The sequence below is a fragment of the Saccostrea cucullata genome, unplaced genomic scaffold, assembly GCF_032062105.1.
Source record: "Saccostrea cucullata isolate Sc308-1 unplaced genomic scaffold, CSIRO_AGI_Scuc_v1 ctg602, whole genome shotgun sequence".
Lineage (NCBI taxonomy): Eukaryota > Metazoa > Mollusca > Bivalvia > Ostreida > Ostreidae > Saccostrea > Saccostrea cuccullata.
Genome location: NW_026926551.1, coordinates 225,508 through 247,591, shown reverse-complemented (window position 1 = coordinate 247,591; position 22,084 = coordinate 225,508). Strand labels below are relative to the sequence as shown.

General features: G+C 31.3%; 1 protein-coding gene across 1 annotated transcript; it reads left to right on the top strand.

Moving 5' to 3' along the window:
- The first annotated feature begins 9,482 nt into the window (after positions 1-9,482).
- On the top strand, positions 9,483-21,352 carry LOC134272009 (early endosome antigen 1-like). Its single transcript, XM_062754243.1, has 16 exons — positions 9,483-10,510; positions 12,128-12,253; positions 14,201-14,315; positions 14,416-14,493; positions 15,736-15,740; positions 16,005-16,073; positions 16,570-16,663; positions 16,806-16,867; positions 17,054-17,151; positions 17,772-17,924; positions 18,029-18,132; positions 18,259-18,330; positions 18,631-18,720; positions 19,870-19,979; positions 20,068-20,167; positions 20,270-21,352. Exons 1-16 carry the CDS (start codon positions 10,263-10,265, stop codon positions 20,576-20,578), a joined length of 1,833 nt encoding a protein of 610 aa, XP_062610227.1. The 5' UTR covers positions 9,483-10,262; the 3' UTR covers positions 20,579-21,352.
- Positions 21,353-22,084: the final 732 nt, after the last annotated feature.

The window sequence follows — 22,084 nt, the reverse complement described above, 5'->3', positions numbered from 1 at the left end:
CTTTGTCAATATTTTGTACAGTTTTATGTATATTTTCACTTAAATTCCAGTATTTGAAGACTACTCTACAGTATTTGGGTCTAGAAATTATCACATGTTTTTAATAATTACAGTATTGTGAAATTTTACAAATATTTTGATATGGATAACTAAAGTTACCTCGTTAACAGTTTAATATTCATTGTAGTGTTTTCTATTAATAATGAAAAACACAACTTGATGATACAGATGGAGATATTTTGCAGTACACAACAATCATGATCTTCAAAGGCAAAGATTTTTTTTGAATGATCACACTTTTGTGCTGCATGAAACCTTTTTTTTTTAACATCTATTCTTGATCAAATTTTCTCCTAGAAATGAAGTTTTGCTTACATTTACAAATTATTTTGGTCAGTATTTATATAAGGTTGTGAAGAGGACCAAAGTGCATTTCAAATGACTTCATATGAATTTTACAAAGATCTGGCTGTTTTTTTGTTTTTTTTTTTATTTTGCAAATATTAGAATCACCTTTTTTTTTTGCTAAAAGAAAAATCAATGCCAGATATTTATTTATTTTCAATTAAAAATGTATATACAGCCTTGATTGTGATACTATCTTTTAATTTCAATATGAAATATTTTCATTTTTTGCACATCCAATTTTTTATTATGTATTTAATTTCTTCCTTTTTTTAGAATGAGTGCCGACATTCTTAATTACACCAACCAGGGGGTAGTGAGCAGCTCCCTCTTTGCCATACCTGGATTACCTCCTCCTTCTGCCGTCAGTTCTAGTCATTCATCCAGGACCAGGAGGCCAAAGTAAGTCAATAATCTAGAGATGATTTAGAAACTGCATTTATAAGGAAAATATTCCTTATAAAACATTGTCCAGTGCCATTTATAAATGAAGCACAGCTACTAAAAAAATCATACATGTTAATGAGTTGCTGAGATGAAAAATTTAAATTGGACGGTAAATGTTGAGCTAGTATATGTGTTGTACACAAGCATTTTTTTTTTTGGAAAAAGTGGGTATACTTTCTTTTTAGCTCACCTGAGCCGAAGGCTCAAGTGAGCTTTTCTGTTCACATTTTGTCCATCGTCCGTCCCTCTGTCCAGCTGTCTGTCTAGCTGTCCGTCTGTCCGTCCGTCTGTAAATTTTTCACATTTTCAACTTCTTCTCAAGAACCACTAGGCCAATTTTAACCAAACTTGGTACAAAGCATCCTTGGGTGAAGGAAAATTTAAATTGTTAAAATGAAGGGCCAAGTCCCCTCATAAGTGGAGATAATCAAGAAAAGACAAAAATAGGGTGGGGTCATTAAAAAATCTTCTTCTCAAGAACCACTGGGCCAATACGGCTGAAACTTATGTGGAGGCACCCTGGGATAGTGTAGATTTCAAATTTTACAAATCATGACCCCTGGGGGTTGGGCAGGGCCACAATGGGGAATCAAAGTTTTACATAGAAATATATAGGAAAAATCTTTGAAAATCTTCTTCTCAAGAACCACTGGGCCAGAAAAGCTGAAACTGATGTGGAAGCACCCTGGGGTAGTGTAGATTCTAAATTGTTCAAATCATGACCCCCGGGAGTAGGGCTGGGCCACAATGGGGAATAAAAGTTTTACATAGAAATATATAGGAAAATTTTTTGCAAATCTTCTTCTCAAGAACCACTGGGCCAGAAAAGCTGAAACTGATGTGGAAGCATTGTCGGGTAGTGTAGATTCTAAAATGTTCAAATCATGACCCCTGGGGGTAGGGCGGGGCCACAATGATGAATCAAAGTTTTATGTAGAAATATATAGGAAAAATCTTTGAAAATCTTTTTTTCAAGAACCACTGGGCCAGAAAAGCTGAAACTGATGTGGAAGCATTGTGGGGTAGTGTAGATTCTAAATTGTTCAAATCATGACCCCCGAGGGTAGGGCCGGGCCACAATGGGGCATCAATGTTTTACATAGAAATATATAGGAAAAATCTTTGAAAATCTTCTTCTCAAGAACCACTGGGCCAGAAAAGCTGAAACTGATGTGGAAGCACCCTGGGGTAGTGTAGATTCTAAAATGTATTACAAGGGGGAAATCTGGTAAAGAACAATATGACAAAAGATTCTCAGGTGAGTGATGTGGCCCATGGGCCTCTTGTTTAAGTTTCAATCCAAATATGCTGATTGAGTCTTGGTATTTCACTATGGATATGCCAGTATCTTCGTCATCTAGCTTTATCATATTTAGAATAGTCTTCACTTTAATTAAGGCAGCTATTACTATGAATTATCATCCTCTTTGAATGACAAATCTAAGCAATCATATGGCCAATGAATAAATTGTTGTTTTTTTTTTATTTGAAAATACATGATTGTAATAATGATCTTTTAACTAATTTTAATTTACATATGGATGTATTTGTAATCAGATGGGTATGTTGTTAATTTTGTGATTATCAATTTTAAATATCTGAATCTTCATGAGGTCTGATGAAAATTCTTCAAATTAAAACATTTTCTTTTTGAGGCTAAGAAAAAAAATCATGAAGTCCAAACTGAAAGATAGAAGGAGTCATTCATACATATACATGTATAAACAAGTGACTTGCTCTGAAGGCTCAAATGATGATTCATTAAAAAAGTGCTGTTTCTATATTTTTTTTAGCTCTACTGGTCAGAGACCAGAAGAGCTTATGCGATAGTAATGCGTCCGTCGTCCGTCCGTCTGTCTGTCTGTCTGTCTGTAAACAATTTTTCAAAATGCTACTCCTCCTACAGTTTTGGTCCGATTTCAATATAACTTGGCACACAAGTAGACTACACTAAGATACATAATTTTATGCTTCGTTTTTTCATTTCGATGAACGGTGTTGCCGTGGTTACTAAAAATAGAAATTTCTGTGAAATTCTTTCAAAATGCTACTCCTCCTACAGTTTTGGTCTGATTTCAATATAACTTGGCACAAAAGTAGACTACATTAAGATACATAATTCTGTGCATCGGTTTTTGATTTCCATGAACGGTGTTGCCATGGTTACTAAAAATAGAAATTTCTTTGAAATTCTTTCAAAATGCTACTCCTCCTACAGTTTTGGTCCAATTTCAATATTACTTGGCACACAAGTAGACTACACTAAAATACATAATTCTATGCATCGGTTTTTGATTTCGATGAACGGTGTTGCCATGGTTACTAAAAATAGAAATTTCTTTGAAATTCTTTCAAAATGCTACTCCTCCTACAGATTTTCCGATTTCAGTATAACTTGGCACACAAGTAGACTACACTAAGATACATAATTCTGTGCATCGGTTTTTGATTTCGATAAACGATGTTGCCATGGTTACTAAAAATAGAAATTTCTGTGAAATTCTTTCAAAATGCTACTCCTCCTACAGTTTTGGTCTGATTTTGATATAACTTGGCACACAAGTAGACTACACTAAGATACATAATTCTTTGCATCAGTTTTTGATTTCGATGAACAATGTTGCCATGGTTACTAAAAATAGAAATTTCTGTGAAATTCTTTCAAAATGCCACTCCTCCTGCAGTTTTGGTCTGATTTCAATATAACTTGGCACACAAGTAGACTATACTAAGATACATAATTCTGTGCATTGGTTTTTATTTTGATGAGTGGCAAGGATCATTTTTCTATTTATTGCTAATTTAAAGTCTCAAGTCCCAACTGCTACTTTTCTCTTCCTTTGTTTTAAGTATAAACCAGTAGAGCTACAATCTCGACAGAGACTTCTGGTTTTTATATTGAATGGCTTTTTTCCTTCCTCGAGTACAGGTTTTGAAAAAAAAATTGAATCTATTACTCATGAAGTAATTTAAAAGTATGTTTGCTGAATAATCACTTCACAAAAGGTGTTTGAATAATTTATTTAAAGTGTATTTTTCACCCTTAAAAAATTCTAAATTAAAGTCTAGTCAAACTGTCTAAAATTGTAAAATAGCACCAAATTGTAGATTGTTTTTAGATAAACTCATTTGAATAGAGGTATATACATGTATAAACAGTCACAAGAACTTTACGAAATGTATAAACAGTGTGATTAAACCGATATCATGTTACTATGGAGCAACCGGCAAGTGCATGTGAAAAAAATAAATTACAGCAATATTTAATGTCAGTGTCAAATGAAAGAACAACAGGCACCGCAGGAGTTACAAAATACATAAGACTAGTAAAAAATTGTCAGTGTTGTTGCAAATCAAAGTAAAATCTAGCGGCAGACATAACCGGTGTTAAAAGCTTTCACCCGACTTTCCCCTTATTGCAGGTTGAAACAAAATCAATACAATGTAGATATTCAATTTTCTTTTTTCCCAATCGATTTTCCTAATCGGGATTCAATGTTCGGATTCACCTCCCTAGAAATGAAAAACTTTGTATCCGGAAACATGTACTTCTATTCACCCAGGTAACATAAAATTTTTCTAAACATTTGTAAAGTTTTTATGCTACGATTCTCTGAATTGTTGCAACATGTTTTGCTTGTGTGTATTTTTCCATTATTTTTTTTTTTTACTTTTGATAGATTGTCTTCTTTTTTTAAGAAAAAAAACATTATTGGTAATAAATGAAGACAGGGATCATGTAGAAAATCAATTTTTATACATGTATATTTTATGAGTCGATATTGTGAATATCCCATCCATAACGATGCATGCAAGATTTAAAAAGTTCAAAAAGAACATTCTTAAATTATTTCTTTGTTTACTTACACCAACAATTATCGGATAGTGCTTATCCACTGGTTGTGAGTGGGATAGATCTTTTATCAAACCCGCGACAGGGAACTATTCCCCGAGGGCTTGCCCGAGGGGAATATATCCTGTTAATGCTACTGAAGTCATTATGACATCATCAGTCAGTAGATTTATCGCTGGATATCAAAATTGGAGGCAAAAATTGCATGAAAATTTTCCGAGGGTGGATAGCAAAAACTATACCCCGGGGTATAGCTTTGCTATGCGTAAACTATAAAAGATAGCTATTTTACCTTCTGAACTTTATATAGGAAACATTTTAACAGAAGTATAATAATGCTTAATATGCCGACTATTTTTGTATGTTAATTAAGGATATCCGATCCTCAGCCAGGAAGGAAAACTCCAAAAATTAATATTTTATTTGAAATGCATCAAAATAAACCTTGAAAATGATTTTTTTTTCATGCAACAATTTCCATTTTATTCGTCTTTATAAAATTCAAGGTTTTTGAAGTCTTAGAAAAGGTCTTATAAAAGTTGACATTTGTACCCTATAAAAAGAAAAAAAATAGTACAGTTTCCGAGAAATAAGATTTTCTTGAATTCAGCCTTTGATAAAAATGATTATTAGCATGATATGAAATCAGAAGTGATTTGTGGTGTCTTGCAATGACAGCAAAAGCCTTTTACACTATGTATAATAGAATACATAACGGAAATAGAAGACAAAAAAATACCAAATAAGTATAAAATTTATGACAATTTCTCTAAATGCCTGGATACCTATCATTTTTTAACCTAAAATATTGTTGTTCATCAATTTGCAATTAGAAAATACATTGCTGATATTCCAATTTGCTTTTTCTGCAAAAATATTGGAGATTTGACTATTTTCCCTATATAATATGATTAACTTTAATATTTTACTTTAAAGAAATACTGTGGATAAATTTACATAACTTTGTGGATTCAGAGATACTTTTATGAGTATTTTTGATTACTTAACTGCTAATTTTATAAACCTGAGGATCGGACTATCTGATCATGAAATATCTGGAAACTGTCCTTCTATCCCGTCATGATTCCGCTATTTCCGACTTACGATGCAACAGTTTGTAGACTTAATGCATATAGGTACAGGCACAGGCCTTTGGATCTCTTAAAAATAAATTGTGTGTGTAAAAAAGATTTTACACCTCAATTTTTTTCTAAGCGATCTAAAGGCCTGCGGGTACTGGTTTAGAGATTGTGTATTACTAAGAAGACTTTAACAGGTTATTTGGATTTTAAAATATTTTTTATTAGGTGATATTTTAGTAGCTTTGAAAAAAAAATATTTGTTTTCTTAAAATATCGTTTTTACATTCATTCAGCATCCTAAATACAGTGCACTTTTTTTCAGCTTTTAACATGTGTTAAATTATCATTCTGTCTTGAAACAAATGGTTCACATTTACTACATATAGTAAATAAGGAATAAGTGGTTGTGCTTGCCAAAGGATTTCTTTAATGTAAAATTTATATTTTTCCTTAAAACTTCTAAAGAAAAATCTATACATTTTGATAGCAACAGCTATTCCTGCATATAGACATGTTTATAGCGATTTCATTTGAAAAAAAAAATCAGCTTTGCATTGGAATTTTAAAATGGTTTTACACCATTGTATAATTTCTCTTTCCTTTGTAAACAGAAATTAAGTTTCTAGTTTATTGAAACTTTAAAATGCTTTTAATTGTGTGTCGTAGATTCTTGAAAAAAAATAAACGATGCATTTAAATTGAATTCTGTTTTCTGATTTAAACGTCCAGAATGATGTAAAGACTGAAGTTATTCATACAAACATGCCCATAAAGTTTCAGGATCAAAACCAGGCAGTTTAATTGTTTTACTTCTTTGATGAACCATGATTATGGAAACAGAACCTGTACTTAAGACCTCAACCTGCTAATATCACGTTACATATTGCAAGAAAGATTCCATTCATTTATAACAGGCTATTGGTATTCAATGTAAAAATTAATGATTCACAAAGCTGATCTTGATAGATTTAATCTTGGTTGATTATAACGTCCAAGATTGTTTGTTTACGTGCTTGTATGATGGAAGTAGCTAATTATTATTCGACTTTAAGGTCAGGCTTATTTTCTATAAAACTTTTTAAAAAAAATATGCATTAAAAGCACCTGTATTCTTAATGATTTTAGATTTCCCCCAATACATTGAAACATACATTCCTTTTGTAAATGTTTCATGTAACTCCTTTCGCTGTCTCCCTCAATCACAATATTTTGCATTGTATATTTTTTAAGAGTAGCCCTTTGGTCACACATCTATTTTTGTATAAAAGAGTGACCAGCATTGTTTCTTTTAAAAAAAAAGTTTTTATTTTTCAAGCACTTTTAGCAGTGGATGAATTAAGAAGATAACGAACAATAAGCATACTCTAAAGTCCATTGAAGAACATGCACATACCAGGCGCAGAGTACACACGAACCTCTAAAACATCAGTTGTGGGATCGATCAGGTGCCTTGGAGGAGTACCCATCCCCTGTCAACGTCACATCCGGTGTGTGCTCCTTTTCATGCTCGAGTAAACGAAAAAAAAAAACCGTAGTCAAATCCGTAGAAAATAATGGCGTAACAATTTGTATGTAAAAAGAAAGTATTTTTTTTTAAATATCATATATTTTATTGGATTTTGTCAAAAACAAAAGGCATAATGCTTTCTGATTATGAAACATTGTTAAGTTACTTTAAAGAAAAATACGAATTGTTTCTTTTAAATATTTTTTTTTCTCATATTGAAATAAATTTCTAACCAATTTGAAAGTCCGAAATGAACGGATCTGCTTCCGTGAATAGCGTATTTCAATGACATTCCCTTTCCTTGCTTGTAACTGCAGACACATATCTTTCTAATGAGATTATAAAATCGGTAGACAAAATGTCTTATTAGTCTTCGAAAAGGATTATTTTTTCAAAAAATCTGTAAAGTACACACCTATATATAAAAAAAATTAACAAGAAGTACTATTTCGTCACTTTTTATTAAAACTTGCATTTCATTTCAATCTTTTCTTTGCAATGATATATTTTTTAAAACAATCTTTGGCTAAAAAGATACCTGATGAACTTGACACAATACTTAACGAAAGAGCAATAAAGAGATAAATCGTCTATATAAACGTACCGGGAATACCGTATATCTGTTTACCTAAAATAATTATTGCTGTAAAACAATTCATCTCAAGTTAACCAATTTGAAGAGTTTTAAGTTCTTTAAGGTTACAATTATCCTTTGGATGTATTTATAAAGAAATATTTTAAATACAGATTTACTTCAAAGAAAATTGTTTTCGATACTCTGGTTAAAATAAGTAAAATAACAAAAGGTTGAGGAAAATATTATCGTTAATAATCAGATGATGGGATTTGATGATAAATTAAGTGGAAAATACGCTTTAATAAAATAATCCGACAAGAATTTAAAAAAAAAAACAACACTGGAGACCTGTTTCACTGCAAATATCACCAGAATGAACCTAACCTTTCCAACTCATGAATATCGGTATGTAAATACAAGTACAACAGTGGACATGTATATAAAAATATCGGTACTTTTTTTAAATTCAAAACTTTATTAGGTTGAACTGCAATTTGCTGAAGCTAAGTCGAGTTAACAATTTTTATCATTGTATATATTGCTCCTGTGGAGCTCACACTTTTCTGATTTAAACAGAATCCCCATTTTGGCACCATCTTACTTTAATTTTTAAGACTTCATGTCTGACGTCTCTTTTTTTTAAATGTTGACAAAGTATTTTTTCTAACTCTGGCTTGTTTCTTCAGAAATTGTGGTTTACATATGAGAATTCAAATTGCCTTGAAGATTTGAAAACGATTAACACTCCTAGATTCTTTTCTCATTTTCTTCAATGGATGTGTCCTTTGTATAATTATCTCCTTTTTTATCTTTCGGGTTCCACCCAATGAGTGTGAGCTGTCTTATTTTCCAGTTCTGATTCTCACAATGTACGATTCTTCTTTTTCTTTCCTGACTCAATTTCCTACAGAGATTTTCAGTATGTTATCTCCTTTTATTCAACATACATGTACAATAATAGGTTTTGTTTGCTTTTCAATTTCTAGTATTCTTGTATCGTTTTAAAATGCTCACCCCGAAAATGTATTTCATTTTGCAATCACCTTTTGATGGTTAAAAGGAGGACATTTTTAACAATACTACCAATTTTTGCAGTATAATTTGAAGCTACATCACAGTGAAATACCCCAAAATTTCTATTTCACTCAAGAAGGTTCATACCATACAGAATATAACAGGCTCATCATGGATGTACACATTTTCAGCTTTGTGACTTTCCTTTTTAAACCATATCATTTGGATACTTTGTTGTTTTTAATTCAAAGTTTTCGGACTTTTAACGTTTATTCTTTATTCCAACCGAGGGTTCTTATATTTTCTGAAACCATTTGCTTTTAAGTCAGTCTCTTGTTAAGGAACTTTTTTCTCCTATCCAAATCTCCTAGTTAGTGAAGACATAAACAAGAACAACTGTTTGATACTTTTCCAGCTATTTCATAGATTGGTGTTAATTTTCACCTTGAATGGCTGAACATCAAGTCCTACATTCATGTATATGTATGCATACAATGCTATTAAATTAAAGCACATACCGTTTATTTGAACAAGAAATTTACTACTAATACAGCAGATGACCTTCGAAATTCCCTCGACAATTCGTCTATAGGTCAGTGCAAGTGTTTATTCCTCTCCATTCTGTGTCAGCCAAATCCAATACACAAATGAATTGTTCGAAAAATTTAAAGGGTCTAAACATTCACGTATACTTGAGCACATGAATATGCTTTTAGAACATAACAGGGATTCAAAATTGATCTTCCAGATATGTATTTTCCGACAATGATATGAAAGTTTAGGTTACTGCAAGGAACGGTGGATTTTATTTTTCCTCTACCTACGTCAACTTTTGATTAGACACGTACATTGGTTGATTTTTACTAATCTCTGTGATGAAATGTTCAAATGACTGCATACAAGTTCTTAAATATTTAGAAATTTTATCACCGGATTCTTGACGTAAATGGATTGAGTTTGTGTGAATCTTTCATTAATATTGGATTTGTTAATGTTATCATCTTCAGTCGTTTGGAAAAATGGAAGCTTACGAAAGAAAAAAATATTAGCGGCGTTCAATTTGTAACGCCCTTGAGCTACTATCTATATTTAACAATTCCACGAAAGGACATCGATGAATCTTCCTCCACAACTGGATACCAGCTGACGACCACTTTTACCAGAAGTCAGGGACTTTCTTGCACGGTTAACCCGGATTAAGGTGCACAGATTTGATCCCCAGTGTTTACTTATGGATCTAAGTCGACAACCTTTTCCCAATGACAACAAAGCCGAATGAATAGCTAGAGACATACGAAAAAAATACCCAGTCTTGCTGTCCACACATCTATAAATTTATCATTTCATCCATCGATTTCCCGTAGGTAAAGGTTTGTGATGACTGACGTACTACCACAACTCGCTAACCAGCCCAAGTTCTTCACTAACCAGCCTAAATCCCTCTCCTTTGATGAGAAGAAGCTAACTACATACCCAAAGTCATTCCTTACTGAGGCCGAGGTACCTTCCACTGGTTCACAGCCAACCTTTACTACTTTCTTGCCCAATGTACAGTCCGAAGGATACACACTGACCTCCTATGCTTCCTATATCGACGATCCTCGAAAACTCGTGATACATTATGTGTAAGTGTGGATAGGGGATACCTTTCTCTCTCTCTCTTTCTCCCTCTCTCTCTCATTGCTATGTAAATTTACATGAGATAAAGAATTTGCACAAATCCAGCATTAAGGCAACACGATTGATAATTTTTCAGCATTCGTGTCTCATAAAAAACTTTTCATTCAACTTTCACAGTCTTAAACAATTTCATTGTGAGGACTTTGTTTACAAATAAAGATATAGTGCATTGTATTTTCAAAAGCATCTGTTTTTGCTGACTTATGGAAAACATTTATACATTGTAAACAGGCTTTATATATTCTCTTGAAATAGTTAAACCTACATTTTGAAGTGAACCCTCTCTAAACTGTGTTTAAAATATTGGTAACTTTTTATCCGATGCAATAAAAATCAATGTACCTTTTTTTGCATTGACAACTTGACGTCAGGTTTGCCATACAGGTGTAAACTATAGAAGTCTTGTGTCAATAAAGTCATGAGTAAATCAGAAAGATTGTGAGCTGTTCAATCGCTGGAGTTTTTACGTAAAAATAAAAACCAAGTTTTGCATTTTAAATTTCCGAGAAGTGTTTTTAAATATTATCACTTAAGTGAAGCAACATTCTGTTAAACTATTAAATTATTGATCAAATAACATTTTACACTTCATATGCAACAGACTTCGTAATATTTCAAAAATCTGAAGTAGAAATTGATCTCTCGTCGCATTAAACTATGGTCTGGATATTTATTTTAAATGCAGATAAATCAAACAGGAGAAGATTGAATGTGCATAATGAGGGGTTATTATCTCCACCATTCAATGAACATTTCTTCACCCTCACAGCTTAATCAAGACAGGGCTTTAGGAAGAAACCAGAATAAGTATTTAAATCTTGATTGAGCTGTGACTGTCGACCTTTGGGTTTGTACAGAGTTGCATCAATTTGTTCCTACACCTTTTTATATTGATATTGGAACAAACAAGTAACTCGTTCAAACATCTATCAGGTAGAAAGTAATTTGTGTCAACTTTTTAAATTAAAAGTGCGATGATTAAAATTTGATTATTGTCATTTTCATTTTCATTTATTTTCTCATGAATTTCAGTGTTAACGTTGCTATTTTTAAAGTTTACTGTTTGCTACAAAATAAGAAAGATTTTAGACCGTTTTGAAGAATGTACGTACCATGTTTGTACTATATTTGATTGACATGTAAAAACACGTCTATTTCTGATGAAGGACTTGAAATTTATTACGGATCACTTTTATCAGCGATAACCTCTTTCCCTATTGGCTTTTTGTCACAAGAAATACACTTAAAGATAAGATTGAAATTGAGTTGTAAATAAGGAATACCTTGAAGAACGTGTCGTGGGCAACTTCCTTTTAACCACGTGGATTTTGTTATTGACCTTTTTGCTGTAATAGTCATTGGTTTATTGGATAAAGATATACATGTATATCCAGGTTATTTTTAAGATATTGATATACGATGATTTTATAAATATTATTTTTACAATTTTCATGCTTTGACAAAGTACATAATATAGTATATCAATACAAACGTATATAAAAGTTAACAAATTTATGTTTTAAACGTGACTTTCAAATTAATCAAGTTTTTATTGTTTTCAGATCAACTCCAGCTTCTATTCGAGTTTCACTTAATGCCAATACGAATCTCAACAATGCAACATCAGTGGCCCCTTCAAAGATAAACAGGCCACGTACAGCCGCTGCAGTATTATCTGCCAAATCAGAGTAAGTGCTAATGACATTTTTTTCAACTCACAGTGTCACATGGTGGAATCAGTTTGCATTGATTTTATTCGATTTTGCTGAAAAGAAAAAAAAACTATTTTATGTTTCCTTTAAATCGGAATTTCAAAAAGTATATGTTTTGGATTTCAAAATATATTTTGGAATACATGGGATACATTAACAAACTCTATTGATGTAATTAAGGTCTCGTGAAAATTTTTTTGGGGGAGAGGGGTGGGGGTATTTTGACATCGCACTCTAGCTTTTGTACTTCAACAGAACATAATTAACAGCATATATCATTAAAAATTTTTTAAAATCAAAGTTTCCTTTTTAAGTGCATGTCATTTGTATTCGATATATTTCATTTAACTTACTACATGTAAGTTTACTCACACTAATTTTTAGAAGATTTTGATCTTCGAGAAAAATTGAATTCTAAATGAAATTCATTTTGATTTAAGTAATTTTTGGTGCGTAGGACACAAAAAAACCTTTGCATAATATTTTATGTATTTTAAGTTAACCTACGATTAAAATCTAAATAAAGGCCAAAAGTTTAAATCATTTGTAAATTTATTTATTGATGCTAGCTCATTTATCTAGCATTAAACTCTTAATCATGCAATATTTATATTAATGGGGGGCATGTTTATTTACTAAAAAATATATATATTACTTTTAAATCTCTTCCAAATAGTACTGGAAAGGATTTTGTCAATAATATTAATGTGAAAGATATTTATTATTGAGTAAAGATGTGAGGAATGTAGAAACATTTTCGTTGATACGATGTTTTGATTCAAATAAATGATCAAATATTAAAAATAAACTGTATAACTCTTATTTGATGGTTTACTCAAACGTGGAATTGTGCATGGTACATAGAAGCCTGCAAGAGTCTTTTCCTATATACGGAAAAGTAAATATGTACACAGTACATATAAAACAGTATTAAAATTAAAGGTATGATAAAAGAGTACATATATTTAAAGAAAATAAAAGGGAATTTAAAGAAAATATACAATTTTATTTTGTAATTTTTTTGTGTGAGTAAACTTACGATAACTAGTATATCATAGACATAAAGTATGTCAGTTACAATTTATAAAGATTTAATTGAGTCTGGTAACTTATTTTTTACCAACATTGAATTTCGAATAAAAGTTTTTGTAACGTACATTACTTTTTCTTAAACATGACTTCAGTTACATATTTAAAAAACAACATAAAAGATGATTTTCAATGAAAAATCAATTGTTAGAATTAAATTGACTATAAACCTCTTGAGTGTTAAGAGTTTAAAATGAAGATGACCTTAATTAAATGCTAAACAGAATTGCATAATATTACATAATGAACAGACAGCTTATCCTAGTATGAAAAAATAAAGAAATTGTTCGGAACATTAATAATGTTTGTGAATTATTTAAGTTACGGTGTGTATTTTATTTTAGTCTGTTAAGTCAACCAACTCTTGATGGCCCACTTTTTCTAAAAAAGAAATAGGCTTTGCTAGTGTTATGTGATAAATTTTCAAAGGCGTTGACGCCCCAATCACTAATTCTTTGAATAAATATTTAACTTATTTTCAATTAAGTTTTCCACCCTGATATGCTTGTCAGGTGTATTGCTAGTTTTGATAAGTTGAGTTCGGACGCCTGCTCTTATCACCTAGAGGTTTAGAAATATATGACCTTATGCGTGCCACTCTTTAGAAGTTCAAAATAACGAGAACAATATATTTATTTAATTACAGGGTTCAATTAGTTTTCTTTTAATTAATATAACATAAATAACATACAAGTTTCATGTTATTTCAAAATTGATTTTAAAACTGCACATCAAAAGATTTCTTTGTCAGTTGTTGAAGCATTGATACCAGAGTCAAAATGACCAAACCAAACCAAAACATTTATGTATGAAATAAAACTTACCCCATTCTAGGTCTAGCTGTGATCGTGTGTCCCAGGTAGAACATGAACCCACAAGACGCCACAACCTAGAAAACCACATGCCTGCCAAACGCAACAAACCACCGCCATGGCAAAAGAATCTAGACGTCAGTATTTTCCGCTGAGCAATCGGCATATTCTAGTTGTTTTTTGTTGATAACTGATGCTATATTTACCTGTTTTCTATGCTAATTTTGGTACTTACAGACTCCCCTGGTACCGTTTGTCACGGGGCCTGGCTATATCTTGTCCAGGAGCAAATCAAAGTTCGCTGTCACCATCAAGGTTAAGAGTATTTTGGGATTAAAACTTTGAACCTGTTTGTTCTTATAGCAGAGGAATCACTTTACCACAGCAATAAAAAGAATAACTTGATAAGTCTCTTTATGTTCTTAGTATAGTCTACTTGCATGCCACATTATATTATAATCAGACTTAAACTGCAGGAGGAGTAGCATTATGAGAGTTTTTGACAGAAATTTCTAATTTTAGTTACCATGGCAACACCGTTTTCAAAAACCGATATATAAAATGTAGTTTTTATATTGAAATCAACCAAAACTGTTATTTAAATTTCTTGATATACAGAATTATGTTTTACTTGTATGCCAAGTTATATTGAAATCAGACCAAAACTGTAGGAGGAGTAGCATTTTTAAAGAATTTCATAGAAATTTCTATTTTTGAACACCGTTCATCGAAATCAAAAACCGATACACAGAATTTTTTTTTAGTCTATTGTGTGCCAGGTTATATTGAAATCATAAAAGTCTTTGTTTCACAGAAATTTCTATTTTTAGCAACAACGGCAACACCGTTCATCGAAATCAAAAATCGATACACAGAATTATGTATCTTAGTGTGGTCTACTTGTGTGCTAAGTTATATTGAAATCAGACCAAAACTGTAGGAGGAGTAGTATTTTGAAAGAATTTCACAGAAATTTCTATTTTATTTCATTGATACACAGAAATGTTCTTAGTATTTTATATTGAAATCAGACCAAAACTGTAGGAGGAGTAGCATTTTGAAAGAATTTCACAGAAATTTCTATTTTTAGTAACAAAGGCAACACCGTTCATCGAAATCAAAAACCGATACATACTTGTGTGCCAAGTTATATTGAAATCAGACCAAAACTGTAGGAGGAGTAGCATTTTGAATGATTGTTTACAGACAGACAGACAGACAAAAAAGAATAATAGGAAACGACTTTATGTAGATTTTTATGCAATATTTCACTGGTAAATATTTCTCTTGTCTGGAAATAAGTCCATTCTATTTAGCACATACAAAATAGAGAAAAAATACGTACTAAAAATCAGATTGATTATAATTTAAGTCAATATCTATACAAATTATAGCATATTGAACATTTATTTGAAAAAGTGCTCTCTCTTCCATAAGCCATGTTAAATAGAGTATCATAGAACTTGTTTATAAATTACAAATAATGTATCAGTACATAGAAATTATTTATAAATCACAAATATGTTTTTCATGAATTACAGACCATCCTCTCGACAGTCTAAGTAATGTTTGTTCCTTACTGAGTTATGTTCAAATTAACTTAAATGATGATGGTTTTATGCGTTTCCGAAGATAGGAATTAATTTTCTTTTAACATTTGAAGTTCTGTGTGTCAAACATTTAACACATCATAAAGAATCAATATGATACTTCAATCAAAAATAATAAATCATGTATCAGAGTTTGAATTGATCTTTATGTACTGTTAAATAAAAAAGTATTGATTAGTTCCTCTTTACCCTGATTAATTAAACCATTTACCGTAGAGTGGAGAAAGAGGCACCGAAGGTGCCTGGAAAGGAAAATACTAAATTCCTTGAGCAAATTATGGAGAGGTATCTAGATGAACAATTTTCCTTGCATTCAAGTCCAGCACTCCATTAATGTTTCTTTTTCCTTATTCCTTTATTCAAGAATGAACACTAAAGTGTTTTGTGACTGAATATTATAATCAAGAGTTTGTTGATGATTTACTCTAACTTTTGATTCTATAGTTTACAAATTTGTTCAAATTCAACGAACCTTGAGTTGCAAAACTTCAACATGAAAGAAGCTTGTATGAAAACTAGTGTGAAAATAACAAATGTGTGTTGTGCATTTATTAATAATTTAAATATGCAATTATTATATAAAAGTTTATATTATAAAATTTTTTTCCCCAAAATTGTATGATTTTCATTTAAATGGTATTTTATGAAGGTTATTTTAATAGATGGTAATATAAAATCCATATAAAAGGCCATATTAGCGCTTATAAAAAGAATAATAAACAATTAACTGATGCAAGGACAATTTTCAAACGTTTTAGTATATTGTCTGCTCTTGAAATAGGGATACAATCATCGAGCAATTACAGCAGCAAATCTCCGACCTTTCTTTGTACTTAGAGGAGGAACGAGTAAACCATCGACAGACTAAACAGAAGGTGTGTGTTCATCATAGCGTTTCTCTTTTATTTCTAAATCATTTTTACTCCCAATTAATATTTTCGTTCCCATAAGTACACCTTACTTATATGTAATTATGCGTATTTATTACTCTTTTTTTGTCCTGAATTATTTTTTCAGGCAGAGGAATTTCTAAAAGACAAAGTTGATGAACTGAACAATCAACATAGGGATGCCATTAGGTGACTCTTTATCTTATAAATCTGTTAAAATTTACTTTACCAGTTCATTTTTAGACTGGAACTGTAATTTCATACTTACCTTTTGAAGTAGAAGTGTATATAGCTGATTTATCTGGTATACATTTACTTGCTTCTTTCTAATGTGGTAAAATGTTCCATTTCCAATATGGTTGAATGTTTTATCAGAGATTTACAAGATGATCATAGAGATGATATGGAGAAACTCCGTCTCAGTATCGAAGCAGATCACCAGGCTTACAAAACAGCAGCAGAGGGACAAATCTGTAAGTAAATAAAATAATGTAGTCCTATAGTTTTGTCCATCTATTCAGTGTAATTTTAGTGTAGGCAAATTAGACCTGAGTCCAATTTTCTGCATCTTCTCTGTGTTTTAAGAACGGACATGGCACATAGTTTCATCTATCTGTTCATCTTCTTGGCATTTAAATGAGAACTCTGTATGTGAATGTTACAGAGTTCTTAAATTCTGACACCTCCATGTTTTGTGTGATTCCTACTGTAATGGTTGTTCAAAAAATCCACCATTTGATGCCCCAGTCACTATATCTAAATGTGATTTTGGAGTAAATTAGGGATTTGTGATTCCTAAAATTTGAATCAAAAGATTTCTGTTAGTTTTGTATTCATTACATTTCATGTATGGACCATGGGTTTTGTGGGAGGTTTTGTCAAAGTTTCAACAAAGTGAGACTTTTGAAAGAAAAACAGAAGCGACATATGTCAACAATTAGTGTTAAATAAAAACTTTAACAATTATAATGCCCCAAATCTGAATGCATTTAACAGTTTAACCAGCTAAATTGTTTGTTAAGAAAATAAATGGTTTAGTTTGAAAAGAAGTAAATCTTACATCTCTGGAACTTTAATTAATGTTTTCTTTCAGTAAAAATGAAGAAAGAAATAGAATTTCTACAAGGCGCATTTGAGTCATATAAAAGTTCACTTCATCAAGATATGGACGATAAGTGGAACAACCGAGAAAATGATCTGAAACTTCAACTTCAGGAGGAAAAACAGGCTGCTGTCCACGAAATGAGTAGGATTTATAATATTTTAATGTTTTCAATTCATTTGTGAGCTTAGTTTTTAAAGATAACAAATTATTATGAATTGTAATTTTATGTGAATAATTCCTGACAGAAATGAAAGTGATACAGGAGAGGAATGTAGAGAGGATTGCAATGCAGAAAGATCATCAGAAAACCATTGAAAGTCTACGCAAGGAACACAAAAAAGAACTGGATGTAAGTACCATCTTAAAAAGCAAAATTTGTCTTCTTTTGGAAAGGAAGAATAAGAATAATACTGCAGTCTGTTGAAAAACAAAATTCATTAACTACATAAAGATTAGAACATGCTTTTTTCTGTAGGCTTTAGTAAGGAAATTTTCAAATGCAGCTGCTGATTTGGAAAGGTTAAAGAAAACAACAGCGGAATTAAAGGTAAAATTAAATAATTCTTTATAATTTTCGATTTACCATGACTCACAACATATTATTTTATATCCAATAGAAACTTTTATGTATGATTATTTCCAACCTGATCTGACTATGGATTTATACATGTACAAAATCAAGACAAAGGGCATATATTGTTGTAGCTTATTGACAGGGGATGCTTTCTCCTCCTGGCACCTGAACCCACCTCTGACGTTTCCAATTGTCAGTAATTGCTCTTACTTTAAATTGTTCATTAGGAATTTTGCGCATGATTGCTGTTCATTATCCTCATATTTTTTGTAGGAAACAAAGCGTGATCTAGAGACCATAACCACTGCTTATAACGAAACCTGTCAACAGCTGGCCAATACTTCCAGAGAACTTGCTGACACGGTATGTTTTAAAGTATTCACCGTGTCCAGGATGCACATGTACCTAATCAGTACTTAATAAGTCGAACGTCCGAGTATCGAATACTAAAATCGGTACTCGGTTACTCGGATGTGTATTTTTGAATATTTCTATGTTTATTTATTAATGCATTAAACAATCTGTTTTAAAACGTAAAATACTCATTGCACTTGTACATACAGTAATCATGGTTTCCTACTCCTCTAAATAACCGTTATCGCCCGTGGCCATGTTTATACAGTAATTATCGTGACCAAGCACCTGTTACCTGGCTTTTCTCACCTTCGGCTGTCTTCTACCCTAATTTAATGATTTGCTTTATTTGTTTTCACTGAACATCGTTTAAGGTCTGTTATTATTAAATAAATTAGACAATTTTGTCAAATCTCCGAGAAGACGTAAATTCTCGAGAAAAGAAACAGATGATATTACACGTGCGATTGTTGATATGTCTGTGTTTGATTACATGCCAATACATGAACAAATGGTTGAAGGCAAAGGCTTTAAAAATATGATGTCCATAGTTGCACCTCACTACAAAATACCATTCCGTAATACTATAAAATCTAGGATCGAAAAGTATACGAAAATCGTAAAATCCGCTCTGTTAGAACTTGGTGAAGTTCAAGTCAAATTGTAGGACTGATACCTGGACGTCAAACGCAACAAAGATTTACATTACAATTACGGAGTAGATTTTTTTTAAACAAAAACACTGTGAACCACTAACGATTTTATTTCTTGTGATTATCTGATAAATAAATTGAACTTTAAAAAATGTTGTATTAAATTTCGTCGGGCACGAAGTGCTCATCATTGTTAAAACAGAAATGCATGAACTGGTAAACCTTCTATCAGAGCACGTGGTTTTATTTCTACAAGAGTTTACAATGTTTTACATTCATCAATTTACCTGTTTATATGTATTTACACTTTTACCGAGTACTCGGGTACTCGATCGCAAAAACGTCCGAGTAACCGAGTATTAAAAATTGACCGATTTGACATCCCTAGTACTTATATATTTTATTTTGATGGAATTGAAAAATAATTACCGAAAGGGAAGTTAATTTTGGTATAATCCGGCAACTGTAAGACATAATGTTCATTTTAATCATTTTAATATTGCAGAAAGTAAAACTGATGTCATTTGAAGAGCAATTTGATGAGAAAGTTCAGCAAGTCGATTCCAAGTATCAACAAAAGATCAATGACCTCATAACACAAAATATTGAATTAAGGTAAGTCTTGTCATATTTTGTTTATATTAGATTTCAAGTTTGTTATACATACAAGATTAAAAATATAATACATGTTATTCCGTAACAGACGACTTTATGTGAAGAAATGCGGACAGCTGTATGATGAAAAAATGAATGTAGAATTGGACAGAGTTAAAAGGGTTCAATCCGCTAGAGAGGTCATGCAGGTGAGATAACTTGTGTTTGATGAATTTGAACTATTAAAAAATGGTATGAAAATGAAACATTCACATACTTCAAGTAAGTAATATTTTGTTAACTTTTTTTAGTCCATGCTACATTCTAAACAAAGATCCGATGTGAGTTTTGCACCCGGGGACCCTGAATATGAAGAAGTGACCCATAAACCAAAGACTAGACCCGGTAGTGCTCCTCTGACAAAACGTGAAATGGAAACAGCTCATTCATCTGTTGGAAATACTGAACACTTGTTAGAAAAGGAAGACATCCCAGAATTCCCTGACACATTACTACCGGAAGTTAGTAAGGAGATTGAGGAACTCAAGAAACAAATTATGTCTGACATTAAAGTACCTACAAGGGAGGAGATGCTTCAAGCGCTAGATAGTGCTAGATAAGGAGAAACAAACTACGTAATAGAAAGAGAACATTCAGACAGAGTGTGTGTTAAATTTATTCCTGATACATGAAAATAGAATATTAAACAAAAACCAACCATGTTTTGTGTATGAATAGAAATAGGTACTAGAATTTAAGAAAAATTTCTATATTATCTAATATTATTTTTATGAATATATTTATTTTATTTACAAGAAATGATCGACACAGCCATTGCCTTTAAAGAACTATATGCGGTATATTGCATATATTTGCCCCCACAAAAGTCAAATTTTGAAAACATCCTGAAATGTGCTGAATTCGATAAATTGTATGAGAAATATAAATTAACGGAAAATATTATAGTTTCAAAGCAGTATATTCACAATTTTTGATTTTATGATGTCACAAACTAGTCCGATTTTATATCCTTTTTCAGAAAGAGGACAAAATGGACAAAATTTCAACAATTTTAGCTTTAAAATATATAGAGCGCAAGTTTGTTCAGGAACAATATTGACATATTTCATTGATATTATCATTCTACACATTATATCAAAATATTGATCCTGAACACGCATGCGCTCGGTGACTTTTACTCAAAATATCGACGAAATATATACATTTTTCTGTAAAATTCATAAAAAACTGAAATTTACGTCATGTTTGTGACGTCATTACGTACATATGGCGTCATTACTTATGAAAATATTCAGTGCTTTGAAGTCAGCATATTCTCCCCTGTTTAAGAACTTAATTAAATATATCTCCATCAAAGTTTGATTTGGGGGGCAAATATTGGTTAATACTGAATAAAGTTCTTTGTATTTAATTTATTTACTACTTTTACATTACATGTGTATAAAAATATTAATGATGAGTTTCAGTATTTTGGCCTTCTTAATTTAATAAATCAAATGGAATTATATTTTGACTGTGATAAATTTAGGTATATGATAATTGTTAGCCAGGTATAAGGTACATTTAAGGTATAAGTTCGTGTTGTCTGGGCTAGTTTATTCAAAATTTATATAACTGTTTAACTAAAAAATAGAAGATAAAGTATCACCATCAATGACTTTTCAAAAGGAGGATTAAAATATCAGATAGATATGGGTTGTTTAAACTATCCCAATTTCTTTTTTAAAATAAAATATTAAATATTTTATTGTGTTTTTGTTCTTTGGAGTAAATTAAAATTTCAGCACCGGATCAATAAAATATACATTTTTTTAAAATCGAGACCAGGCGAGAATATTTTGAAAGCTTATTACAGTGTACCAAATGTAATATAATTTTATTAAATTGTATTGTAGTTATTACACCGGCGTGGAGTGTATTTTTTGGCGAATTAAGGTAATGCCGTACAATCCATTAAGGAAAAAATAATTGAAATAGAAAATTACATATAATACATTAAGAAAAACGAGAATACTAATCTTTATATTTTTTTTTTAACAAAACGTCTTTCGTGAATTTAGTGACAGTGTAATTATTTTCTTTTTTTGTTTTGACCTCATTTTAAA